The 13,050-nt window shown below is 44.6% G+C and overlaps 1 protein-coding gene across 7 annotated transcripts in view; it reads left to right on the forward strand.

Moving 5' to 3' along the window:
- Positions 1–12,744, forward strand: part of GATA3 (GATA binding protein 3) — a 75,326-nt gene extending 62,582 nt beyond the window's left edge. For 5 of the 7 annotated variants that reach the window (XM_081880075.1, XM_081880077.1, XM_081880076.1 and 2 more), the window contains exons 5-6: positions 4,956–5,081; positions 11,386–12,744. In XM_081880075.1, coding sequence (XP_081736201.1) covers positions 4,956–5,081; positions 11,386–11,670 — 411 coding nt within the window. In that variant the 3' untranslated portion in view covers positions 11,671–12,744. The remainder of the gene's footprint in view (positions 1–4,955; positions 5,082–11,385) is intronic. The other 2 variants (XM_081880079.1, XM_081880080.1) reach the window with 2 other exon arrangements.
- The last annotated feature ends 306 nt before the right edge of the window (positions 12,745–13,050 follow it).

Consider the following 13,050-nt stretch of genomic DNA (forward strand, 5'->3'; position numbering starts at 1 on the left):
AGATGCTGGACTAGGTGGGCCATTGGCCTGATCCTGCAGGTGTTTCCTGTGTTCCTAGTCTGTAACCTCCCAGCACAAGCAAAAGAAATAACTGCAGATGGGCAAAGTTACAGGATGCATTCTGCTTGCAGAATTCAGTTTTCCCTTGTGCATAAATTGCACTACTGTTGCACAGAATTCTAGTGGGTTTTTTTGGGGGAGCACAGAACACATCCATTGACAGTCCTTGGCAGACATATTTTCTTTTTAGGTTTGCTTTGCTTGCCTGGTGAGATGTATGCAATCATTGGACTTAAGTCCATTGATTTCACTGAAGGCTCATCCACTATACTTAACTTTTGCCCCAAGCTATTTAGGGACAGGTTTAGGCTTTAAAATGCTTTGTCAGAGCAGGTTTCTTCCCCCCTTTTTCTTTTACCCCTGGTGCTTTCGATGTGAAAACCTGCTCTTTAATGAAGAACTGGAACAAACACCAATTCAGGTCTCCTGCCTGTTGCCATTTGCTCTGAATCAGCGATAAAAAGCGATTTTTTTTTTTAAAAAAGTACTCTGACATTGCACTTTAAAGCACAGACCTGGGTCGCCAGCTGTTGCTGGACTACAACTCCCATGATCCCTAGCTAGCAGGACCAGTGGTCAGGGATGATGGGAATTGTAGTCCAAAAAACGCAGCTGGAGATGCAAGTTTGGGAAACCCTGCGTTAGTTGGACACCAGTGGCAGAAACTACCCAGCCATTAAACTGTAGTTGAGGACAAAAGACAGGGTCCTATTTTATGGCATACTTAGCATCAGAATGAATGCGACTGCGAAGGATTACCCAGATAATTCTCTTTTACGGGAGTATGGCAGTTAAAAAAGCAGAGCACACGTGATATTTTGCAAATAGATGGGACCAGGTTCAATCCCTTGGCATTGCTAGTTAAGAGTAAGAATAAATGTTGCAGGCAAGGGGAGTTGCGAAAGCTTCTGTAAAATAGGTTACTGGATGGACTGTTGGCCTGATATGGTATAAAGTCTCTCCGTATGGACTGACGGAGTTTGTTAGTCATGGTATAATTGCGGCTGGAGCCAAGGGAACCTTATTTGGGAGACTGTTTTTCTATCATGTAGAACAACAACATCAGTCCGTGTTTGTGGGCGTTTTTGAGCATTTGTTTATAGCAAACCTGTATGGGTTGCCCCTCCCTAGGAAAAAATAGTTTGACAGAGGGGATAGAATTCAGGGGCAATGGGGGAAAGTCTCTGTTCCTGGTATCTTCAGTTAAAAGGATCAGGGTTTGAGAAGAGTCTTTTCTGGAGACCTGCTGCCTTGACAGTAAGGGTACCAGAATTGCGGGTTAGTCTGACCTGGTAAAAGGCAGTCTGTAAGGGGACCATTAACCATACATAATTGTCTATCCAGGTGCTTCAAATGTCTCTCCCCAATCTTTCCCATAGAAAGAATTATTGAGCCCTGGTGGTTTGGTAAGAAATGTGTTCATGTATTTTGTATGCAAATGTACAAAATGCCTGAACTGAAAACGCAGCCAATCATCTAAATACACACTTGTTTGAGTTTTGCGGTGCACCTCTTCAGCCCCAAAATGTGCACGTTTTAAGGGAAATTGCCCACAAAGACGAAAAGAAATTGCATGCAAAATGGATTGGATGGACACCTCAAAATATACATATTAGGAAAAAATATGTGCAAAATGAATGTGAATTTCTGTGCAGACTTGAAAACAGTAATTTGCAAATGAACGCAGTTATGAAGTGATCTGGATTTAAGATTGTGGAGAAACAGATTCTGCTTGTGGTCTTCCTGTAGACTTCTGGTTGGTCCTTGCGGAAACAGAACTGCATGAGTCTTTGCCCTGACCCAGTAGGTTCTTCTCTTCTTATTTCTCCATCTCTAGTCTCCTTACATTGTTGATGGTGTTAATTTTGGCTTAGTGGACCATGCATAGAGTTCAGTTCACCTGATCTATAATGAACAGCAATTGCACCACCACCACCAATGCAATGTTATAGAATTCTATAACATCTCCACTGAAAGCAGCTACTTTGGCACCAGTGGGGTTCTGCCGTAGCTTTAAACTCATGACGCAGGAGTAGGTTTTTTAAAAAAAATTGGTGTGACTTACGGGTTTATGACTGTGGCATTAAGACGACGCATCCTTTGCACTGCAAGTCTTTTGATATCCTCTTATTGGAACAACCAGCCTTCACCCAGCCAATCACGTACACAAAAGACTTTAAGAATTACTTTTGGCAAAGATGCCTCTATGATTCATTCTTTGGCAAAACTGCCTATTCTTTTCCATTTGTGATGCAGGAATCTCTTGGAGTCTGAATATATGCTTTATATTTCCAATCCCCACATGCGAAAACAACAAGGCTCTTCCACGTTGCGAAAGATTGCTAAGCCGTTACAATAATTTCAGCATGACAGCTTAATGATTTGGTATTCCACACTGTGGAATACGCTGTCTTTTCCTCATTTTTGCTATTTGATGCAACACAGCGGGGACATGATTTTTGCCTTGCTCTTCTCCTAAGGGACACAGGCTCTCCGTATAACTTTCTTAAAAAACGAGGCAGTGCCTCTTAAAATCAACAATAGGGATTCTGTCCCCCCAGGATGGGAAGATGGATTCCTTCACAATGGTGGAACAGGCTCACTCCATACCCTCCAACATTTCTCCGATGAAAATAGGGATAATGCATAATAATAATAATAATTTTACTATTTATACCCCACCCATCTGAGTGGGTTGCCCCAGCCACTCTGAGCAGCTTCCAACGTATATAAAAACATAAAAAAACTTCCCTATACAGGGCTGCCTTCAGATGGCTCAGGAGTCGCATAACTCCAAGCCCTCCAACATTTCTCCGATGAAAATAGGGACATCCTAAGGAAAAGCGGGACATTCTGAATCAGGAACTGGGATGGCTTCTGTTAATCCAGGACTGCCTCTGGAAGAAGAGGGGCACTTGGGGGGTCTGTCAGGTCTGGGGGCAGAGCAGTTGCTTTGGGGTTAATGCCTCAACGCTTCCCTCCCTCCATCTCCAGGTTCTGGGGATGGGGAGATGATTCTGTATCCTTGCACATCATTCTATAACTAGGGTAGCCTTTCACAGAGACATAGAATCATAGAATTGGAAGGGACAGGGACCCCCAAGTTCATGAGAGCCAGTGTGGTGTAGTGGTTAAGAGTGGTAGTCTTGTAATCTGGGGAACCGGGTTCGAGTCTCCGCTCCTCCACCTGCAGCTGCTGGGTGACCTTGGGCCAGTCACACTTCTCTGAAGTCTCTCAGCCCCACTCACCTCACAGAGTGTTTGTTGTGGGGGAGGAAGGGAAAGGAGAATGTTAGCCGCTTTGAGACTCCTGAAGGGGAGTGAAAGGCGGGATATCAAATCCAAACTCCTCCTCCTCCTCCTCCTCCTCCTCTTCTTCTTCTTCTTCTTCTTCTTCTTCTTCATCTAGTCCAATCCTCATTGACCTCAGGCGGCGTGGCTATTGCTCAGGGATGAAAGGCACTTATTTCTTCACAATGCAGACATGGTGTGTGTGTTAAAGGATGTGGTGTGCCTCTGAAAAAAAACAAAAACAGGTTTCTAGAAAACTAGGTGCCAGGAAGAAGGGTTTGACACACTGTGTGTGTGTGTGTGTGTGTGTGTGTGTGTGTGTGTAATGATTCACTGCAGTATGTGAGTTCCCCAGCCCTGAAGTCTGAACTGGGACAGTCCAAACAGGGAAGAAACTAAGCTTTGTGCAAAACCTGGGCTGGAATAACTCCCGACTCCTGTGGAACGGAACACCTAAAACACAGGCCCGATTTCCCTAACATTATAGTTTCCTGGCTGCTTGTTATGGCTGCTTTCTTTCAGACATGATTCTAGCCTCTTCGCAGTTTCTAAACGCCTGGCCAAAAGATCCATATACAACCTGGTGCATGTGCTAGTCAGCTAAACTCAAGATCATAATCCAACAAGACTTGGGGATGCAAGACTTGATACTTTAAAGTAGCTTTTTAAACCAAGTCAAAAAGTTGGATAGTAGTCAGTGGACTCTTGTCACTTCTATGTCATTTCCTTCCTGGGATACGATGCAATACTTTTTTGACAGAGAGTTGATGTAAGGTAAATGGCAGGCTAAGAGCCCCAATTCTCTTTTAAATCCCTGGTCAGCCAGGAATGTTCTAGCTGGCTTTAGTCCTTTAATTCAGTTGCCTACCTGTAAAATGGGCATAACAACACTGGCCCTTTGTACGGTGATATTATTGCCACCTTGTACATATTTCTGAAATCCTTGGCTTTCAAAATCAGTGTCTGGAGAATCAACTTGACTTAAAACCCCAGGCTTAAATTAAGCTTCTGATTTAAGGCAGGGAGATTGGACAAGCTAGACGGTGCTGTGATGTTGTTGTCTTCTGAAAACGTGTATTAACTAGCAAGTCTGTTCCAAAATCCCCATTACTGGTGCACAAAGGGTTTTCACACATCCATAATTTTTCTAGACTCCTCATATTTCGGAAACAAATTTTCTCTAATAAATAAATAAAAAGTATCAAGAGAATTGTTTAGTATTTTTAGTTGGTGTTGTAGGAGGGAACAGCCCCAGTGAAAAAAAAGTAAATTTTTCATGGCTCGTGGATAACAGACGATGTGTGCTGTTACTTTGATGCAATTAATCAATGGGAAATCTATGGATACAATACACTGTGGATAGAACACAACCCAAGTCATCGTCAACCTCTTAATACTTTGTTTCAGTGCTGCAAGATGCATAAATATATATACAGAACGTGAGGAAATGCCCACAACTATACTCTAGCTGCAACAATCCCTGTAATGTCCTACTTATCGTGGCAAATGTCTGTAATTGACTATAATTCATTGCTTTGGATATACATCAATGCTCCATTTTTGACATCTTTGTAACACGCTTGTCTTTTCTTTTTCTACCCCAGTCAGCGGCAAGAAGGGCAGGAACATCGTGCGCAAATTGCCAGACCACCACCACCACCCTGTGGAGGAGGAACGCCAACGGAGACCCCGTGTGCAACGCCTGTGGGCTGTATTACAAGCTCCACAATGTAAGTGAGGCGGTAACTCTCTGAAGAATACCTTTTGGGGTTTAAACTAGGATAGAATATACTGCATTTTTCGCTCTATAGGACGCAGTTTTCCCCCTCCAAAAATTAAGGGTGTGTGCATCCTATGGAGCGAATGCAGGCTCCTTGGTTTCAGCGACAGCAACGCGAAGCCTCCGAAGCGCAGAGGGAGCGTTCCCTCCGCGCTCTGGAGGCTTTGCGTTGCTTTCGCTGAAGCCTGGAGAGCGAGAGGGGTCGGTGTAAGACTCTCCTGGCTTCAGCAGAGAGGGAGAGCTGTGCAGCGCCCCTTCAGCCAAGCGGGAGGAGAAATGGAAGGGGCTCCATTTCTTCTGCCATTTCACTGAAGGGGCGCTGAGCAGAGAGGGGGAGAATTTGTTTTTTCTTGTTCTCCCCCTCTAAAACAAGGTGTGTCCTATGGTCTGGTGTGTCCTATAGAGCGAAAAATACGGTACTTCCTGGCTTGCGTGTGGACAGGCAAACCACAGAGCTTTATCTCACCAGCTCTTGCTTGGGGGCCCCTTTAGCTGAAGACAGTGCACTTCAATGCACACTGAGGCTGTTCAGCGAACTCTAACGCACTCTGAATGAAGCTGTGCTAGTCAGGTGTAAATGGGCCCCATGGTGACTTCATGGTATTGTAACATATAAAGGGAAGCAAGAGAAGTCAAGCTGACAGTCTTTTTAATGGGGCTGCACATTGTATGGAATGCTGGTTGGAAGACATAATAATAATAATAATAATAATAATAATAATAATAATAATAATTACATTTTAATTCTGCCCTCTAATTTGATCAGGGAAAGTGAAAATGATTTGCTTCCCAACCATTTATCCTCATAACAACCCTGTAAGGTAGGATAGGCTGAGGAAAGGTGATTGGAAAAAGGTCACCGGGGAGCTTCACGCGTGAGATTTGAACCCAGGTCTTCTTAGGTCCTAGTCCAGTAGTTTAACATTGAGGTATTGGCTAGATAATACATTATTCTAACCAAAATGAAAATTTCCTGATTAGAAAGGTAGCAGATACACAGGGACCCTTTACAGGTTGCGTCTCGATTCTTGCTAGGGTTGTCATCGACTTTCCCCCTCCCAAAACTCCTGAGGCACAAAGAACTGCCAGACCAGCTGAAAATTAGCAGGCGCAGTGTATTCTCATAACCACACTGTCTCCACAAGATGGTAAAAGGGCCCTCGTTAAATTTCTCTCTGTCGGATGGTAGCCAAAGTATTAGAAGCCCTACAGGGCGGGGGAAAGGTGGCAACCCTAATATTCTCAAAAAGCTCTGGAACATTTTTTTTCGCACCCCTGCTTCAAGGGGAAGGGGGAAAGAAAGAAAGTGACACAAGCAATTCTCCAAAAGAAGGGAATCTGCTTTTGTCCGGTCTGCTTTGGCTGTGTTGGGGTGCTTTTAGTACATCTGAGATTCTTTTAAATCAATGTGTTTGTGGGAGCGAGAGAGGCTATTGTTTCATTTCATTTTTTGCCCTTGTTTTTATTATGTATTTTGCGTTTTTATGCTGTGAACTGCACCGATGAAGGGTTTTTAAAACACAAATCAAATCAAATAAATAAATAAAATAATGCTCATAAAAAGAGATGGGGAAATTTATATGAAAAGGTGTATCCTGCAACAAAATGTACCAGAGTGGAATGCTGGCCAATGAGCTGTGCCCTATACTAGCACACTCCATTCCACCCTGCGTTGTCTCTCACCTCCCCGTAGCAGCCAGTCAGTACTCCATGCCCTTTGAGCATGCTATTTTGGGAAGTTTCTGCCCCCCCTGGCCCCGGGGAGGTTTCCTCTTAAGTTTTTGCACGCATCTGCAAACCTTGGGTTTTCCCCAAGCTACTTAAAACCCCCTTCCATGGATGCAGCTTCAGTTATTCAAGGACTGGTGCTGAGAGGTGACATGATAGACATTTACAAAATGGTGCATGGGACAGAGGAAGTGAGCAGAGAAAAGGTTTTCTTCCTCTCTCATAAAATTAGAACTCGCAGACACCCAGTGTTGGAAAATCCGTGATGTATAAAAGGAAGCGCTTCATGCAGTGCACAGTTCGGCTATGGAACTCACTGCCACTGGAAGCAGTAATGGCCACCAGCTTGGATGGCTTTAAAAATGGATGGAGCAGTGCTTTTGAATCCCAGTTGCTGGGAACCACTGATTGGCCACTGCAAGAACAGGATGCTGGACTTGATGGGCCATTGACGTGGTCCAGTAGTCTTTTCCTACAATCATATGCTAGAATAACGTTGCTATTTATATATCTGATAGGGTGCCCTACCTCGAAACAAAATTTAAAAATTCCTTCCAGTAGCACCTTAAAGGTAAAGGGACTGACTCTGGGGTTGCGGCGCTCATCTAGTTTATTGGCTGAGGAAGCCGGCGTACAGCTTCCGGGTCATGTGGCCAGCATGACTAAGTCGCTTCTGGTAAAGCAGAGCAACGTACGGAAATGCCGTTTATCTTCCCGCCAGAGTGGTACCTATTTATCTACTTGCACTTTGATGTGCTTTCGAACTGCTAGGTTGGCAGGAGCTGGGACAGAGCAACGGGAGCTCACCCCGTTGCGGGGATTCGAACCGCCGACCTTCTGATCGGCAAGTCCTAGGCTCTGTGGTTTAACCCACAGCGCCACCCACGTCCCTAAGTAGTTGGTCTCTAAGTAGCACCTTTCCTGTGCATGAACACTTCTTCAGATACTGGAGGGAATTTTTTATTTTGTTTTGAATATTTTTTGTTTTGTTTCGACTACGGCAGACCAACACGGCTACCGACCTGTAACTGGTGCCCTACCTTGCATTTGAAGGGCTCTCGGAGGGCATTCCTCTGTTTGAGGGAGTCTTTTATCTGAAGGACTGCCTGAAACCAAGTCTGGTTTAAAAGACCGAGAAGCATTAGAAAGGGAGGTTTTGCCCGTCAGCCACTTGGCAGCTGGGAACGCCTGCACGATTTGTGCTTCTGTTTAAGATACAGTCCTTATAATTTGCTGCCCTGGGCTGCTTTGGAAGGAAGGGCGGGATATAAATTTAATGAACAAATAACCATCTTGCAAATTTTATGCAAATTTGAGCCTTTTGCTTTGGGGATGCACGCTCTCTCTCCTTTTGACAATGCATAAGTGGCACCCCCAAAATATGCTGCCTGGTAGACTTTGTTCCCATATCTAGGTGTAAAGGCAGCAGCTACAAAAACGCACCACCCTTAAGGAAATGACTGAAAAGAATCATCTTATAGCGACAGCAGTAATAGCAGAGCTTTAGCACTAGAGTTGGTGGTTCAAATCCCTGCGACGGGGTGAGCTCCTGTTGCTCGGTCCCTGCTCCTGCCAACCTAGCAGTTCAAAAGCACACCAGCGCAAGTAGATAAATAGGTATCGCTCTGGCGGGAAGGTAAATGGCATTTTCGTGCACTGCTCTGGTTCGCCAGAAGTGGCTTAGTCATTCTGGCCACATAACCCGGAAGCTGTATGCCGGCTCCCTCGGCCAGTAAAGTGAGATGAGCGCTGCAACCCCAGAGTTGTCCGCGACTGGACCTAACGGTCAGGGGTCCCTTTACCTTTAGCACTAGAGTAATGTGAATGGGGGCAGCGGGGTGAGATTTTTCAGTTGCTTTGCATGATGTTCCTTGCCCTTTCTTTAATTTTTTAAAAAGCAATTTCTCACTTTTATGTGAGGCTTTAAAAAAACCTTGCCCTCAGCAGCTTTCATGCAACCCCCCTTCAAAACCAGTGGGGGGTTGGTTGTGGGGTGGTGCTTTTAATGCATGTATTCATTTCTGATTTTAAAACGGGTCAGCTTCCACCTTTCCCCCCTCTACTTCCACCTCTCCTGGGCGAGTAAATGTTTTTGCATGAAAGAAAAATATGCCCCCCACCCCAGACATGCCCCCCACCCCATGCAATTATGAGAATCATACAGTGACTTTATTGATATTGACATGCTGCCTTTTTCGGATCTGGAATTGAGTGACACTGGCAGATTTATGCTGTGAGCTGTCCTGAGATCTACGGGTATAGGGCAGTATACAAATTTAATAATAGTAATAATAGTAATAATAATAATCTCCCAACATGCCAACCCAGCTCATTTCTTGGCTCTGTTGTTGCAACTTCATCTCTCCTGCAATTTTGTCTGACCTCCCATGACTGTGTTTCTGTTCTCATGTGAATTGGGTGGTTCTTTTCAGGGGTTCAGCCTACACTCGAGTAGGACCCTGGCAGAGACCCATGCCCGACTGGGATGTTCCCTCCCTCCTGGTCGATTGTTCGGGAGCTTCAAAAGCTTTATTCAGCCCAAACGTCACAGTGACTGATGCCAACAGACTCCGGCACACTTAGGGATCCGCAGAGTTTGCACAGTTGCGTAACAGACCTCAGCAACTCAGCATTTTGGCTAATCTACTTTATTTACATATAAACACACACGGAGCACTGCAACATGGCTCCGTCTCTCTCTAGCATCAGACAGCAAAGAGAAAAAGAACAAATAGTCCCATCTCATGGAACACAATCATCCTGTTTCCGTCACTTTCCACTCTGTGGAGCCAAAATATATACTGTCATGTGATAGACAAAAATCCCATGACTGCAATCATGGAGCAGGAATTCTAACAGTTCTGCCTTTAAATGCAAACTGCACTGAAATCTCCCCCATACCGAAATACAACCCACCAGTTTAGGACTAAAGTTCAGGAAAAGGCCTTAATGCCAGGTCAGACTGTTGGCCTATTTAGTCTACACTGACCGGCAGAGGTTTCAAAATGGGTTGAATTTGGGATCTTCTGCATTCAAAGCAGATGTCCTCCTGCCAAGCTGCTCCCTTTTAGCGATTAATGAGACGTTTGCTACCAGCAGATCACATCCAGTTAAGACTGCTTTAGTCCATGATGAGAAAGGAAGATGTTAGTAAACCACAGACCTACTTTTTTAAAACAACAACAACAACAAAGAAGCCCCAAACCACCTGCAGATCACAAGGTCTTTTGGTTAGAGATTCAGGCTGATTTGTTGAGGAAACTGTCCTCTTTTCCCCTGCCTTGGTACCGTAGAAAAGGGTGAGAGATCACCGCAACAAGTTTGGGGTAATATATTTTCAGGGGTTTGTCAGGGAAAGAGGGTCAGCCCAGTTGATGGGAGAATAAAGGATGAGAGTATACTAAACAGCATGTTTGGGGGTTTGGTAAATGGAAAGCTTAAGAGAGAGGTGTTTTCTTTACCTTTTCTTTGGTGTTTTAAAGAATGTACATTGATAATAAAAAGATGATTTTGCATAAAACGGGGGGAAATGGGAAGAAGAAAAGACGAATACAATTTTCGTTGATTCAGCAATACAGTCAAACCATGGTTGTCGGACATAATCCATTCCAGAATCCCATTCAGCTTCTGAAACATTTGACAACTGAGGCATGGCTTCTGATAGGTTGCAGGAACTTCCTGCACTCAAGCGGAAGCCGTGTCGGATGTTTGGCTTCCGGAAAACGCTCGAAAATTGGAGCATTTACTTCTGGGTTTTCGGCGTTCACAAGCCAAAACGGAGGTGTTCAGGAACTGAGGTTTGACGGTACAAAAGAAAATTACCAGTGATTGACAGATTTCCAAAACAACTTCACCCCCTTTGCAATTAAATACATTCAATCAAACATACGGCATAAGGGGTATATGGATTTAAACTTTTCACCTTTGAGTGACTCTCGAGTCAGATTTGCAGCTTTTGGGCCCGTTTGCTTGTGTCACTGTTCGGTTTTAGGTGCCAAAAGTGCAGCAGGACTTACTTCCTTACTCTTTATATGGCAATATGTATTCCTTCACATCCTTCAAAACATGGGCTTCCAGTCTTGCTCTGTTTGAGGGTCTCTCTGCCGTTTGTGCCCAATTAGGCCCGGAACTTATATCCCCCAAATCCCATCATGACAGATAGGAATTACCATATTTTTCGCTCCATAAGATGCACCAGACCACAAGACGCACCTAGTTTTTGGAGGAGGAAAACAAGAAAAATCTCAGAAGCCAGAACAGCAAGAAGGATCGCTGTGCAGTGAAAGCAGCAATCCCTCTTGCTGTTCTGGCTTCTGGGATAGCTGCGCAGCCTGCATTCGCTCCATAACACGCACACACATTTCCCCTTACTTTTTAGGAGGGAAAAAGTGAGTCTTATACAGCAAAAAATACGATAGTTTCATTTGAAACATTTTGTCCTATGTAGCTTTTGGAGGAGGAGGAGTTGGGAGGGCAGTTGGGGAGACGAGACGGCCCCACAAAAAGATTAATTGATTTTTGTTTAGATTAACAGACCCCTGACTATGAAGAAGGAAGGCATCCAGACCCGAAACCGAAAAATGTCTAGCAAGTCGAAAAAGTGCAAAAAGGTCCACGACACCTTGGACGATTTCCCTAAGGGCGGCTCCTTCAACCCTGCTGCCCTGTCGAGACACATGTCTTCCATCAGTCACATTTCGCCCTTCAGCCACTCGGGTCACATGCTAACCACACCCACCCCGATGCACCCGCCCTCCAGCTTGTCCTTCGGACCTCACCACCCGTCCAGTATGGTCACCGCCATGGGCTAAGATCGAGCCCGAGAGAGAGACTTAAATCCCTGCTCCGATGCTTCCTTTCCTTTTTTTAAGTTCTCAGAATGAGAGGTACATTGATAATCCTTGCCTCGTTAAGAGGCGAGAGTGCTTCCCCCTCGGCACATGAATGGACAAGGGCACAGAAAGAAAAACAAAATCTTTAAAAGTTGGACGGAGGCGTAGAAATGAACAACCCCCCCCCCGAGCAAATGTCGTGGGGAGGTGAACTCTTGGGGGCTTTTTCTCCAGTGTCTTTTGCGTCGCCAGCCACCAAATTTGGGGTCCCATTTGTGAATAAACCATTCTGACGCAAGTCCGCTCTTGAACTGGGTTTCTAGGGTCGCGAAGAAGAGGTGAAAGGCTGCCCCCCCAAATCCCCAACCTTCCCCCCCACTTGCTCCCCCAAAGAAAAGCAGATCGATGCTGAACACTGTATAACTTATATTGTAAGAAATTCTGTACATTTTTGAAGAACACTCTTGACATCTGCTTAGCTGTAAAAAAAAAAAAAAAGGAAAGGAAAATGGCTTGTTGGTCAAATGAAATACTGAGTTGAATGTTTTCCTGGTACGGACTGAGAAGAACAAGGTTGGACCGGCAAATGGACAAACTGCCACTTGCGTTTTTTGCTCTCTCTCTCTTTCTCTCTCTCTCTCTCTTTCTTCACTCACAGGCTCAAGTTGTTTTGACGCATTAAAAAAATAAATTAATCCAAGTTGTAGGCAAATCATGCATTCCAGGCTACGGGGCCTCTGAACAATAGGGGATGTTTTTGTTTTTGAAGGGTTTCAGGGCAGTTGGTGTGACATTCAGCTTGTAGCTGCGGCGAGTTTGTCCAGGCCTTATACGCATTGTGAACAAGTTCCTGTAATTGTTGTTTGTATGTATAATTCAAAGCACCAAAATAAATAAAAAACACCGAGATGTAGATTTATTTCATCCTATGATACAGACTGAATGGTTGTATAAATTTTACTTACTGCTAGTGTTAAGAACTGCGCTTTTGATTTTGTTTTCATATTTCCCCCCTCTTTTTTTTGGAGAATAAACTAGATTAAATTCTGTTGATTTCTTGTCTGCTTATGCTTTCGGACTGATGTTCAAAGGTTCTCTCTGTGTGCATGTGTGTCCGTGTGCCTCTGCTTCCATGGAAAGGCAGAAAAGGATTTGGTCCTGGCCTCTAGGATTCTCGGGATCCAGGATTTTAAGACCAGCAACATTGAAACAAGTTTAAAGGATTGTAGGAATATAGGAAGCTATTGTAGACCAAGTCAGGACACCAGCCCATCCAGATCAGAATGGTCTACACTGCTGGTCTTCCACTGGTTGGGTGGGAACCCAAGAGTGGGTCATGGCCTGATCCGAGGTGGGTCG

The sequence above is a fragment of the Podarcis erhardii genome (genome assembly GCF_964252035.2).
Source record: "Podarcis erhardii genome assembly, chromosome: 10".
NCBI classification, from domain to species: domain Eukaryota; kingdom Metazoa; phylum Chordata; class Lepidosauria; order Squamata; family Lacertidae; genus Podarcis; species Podarcis erhardii.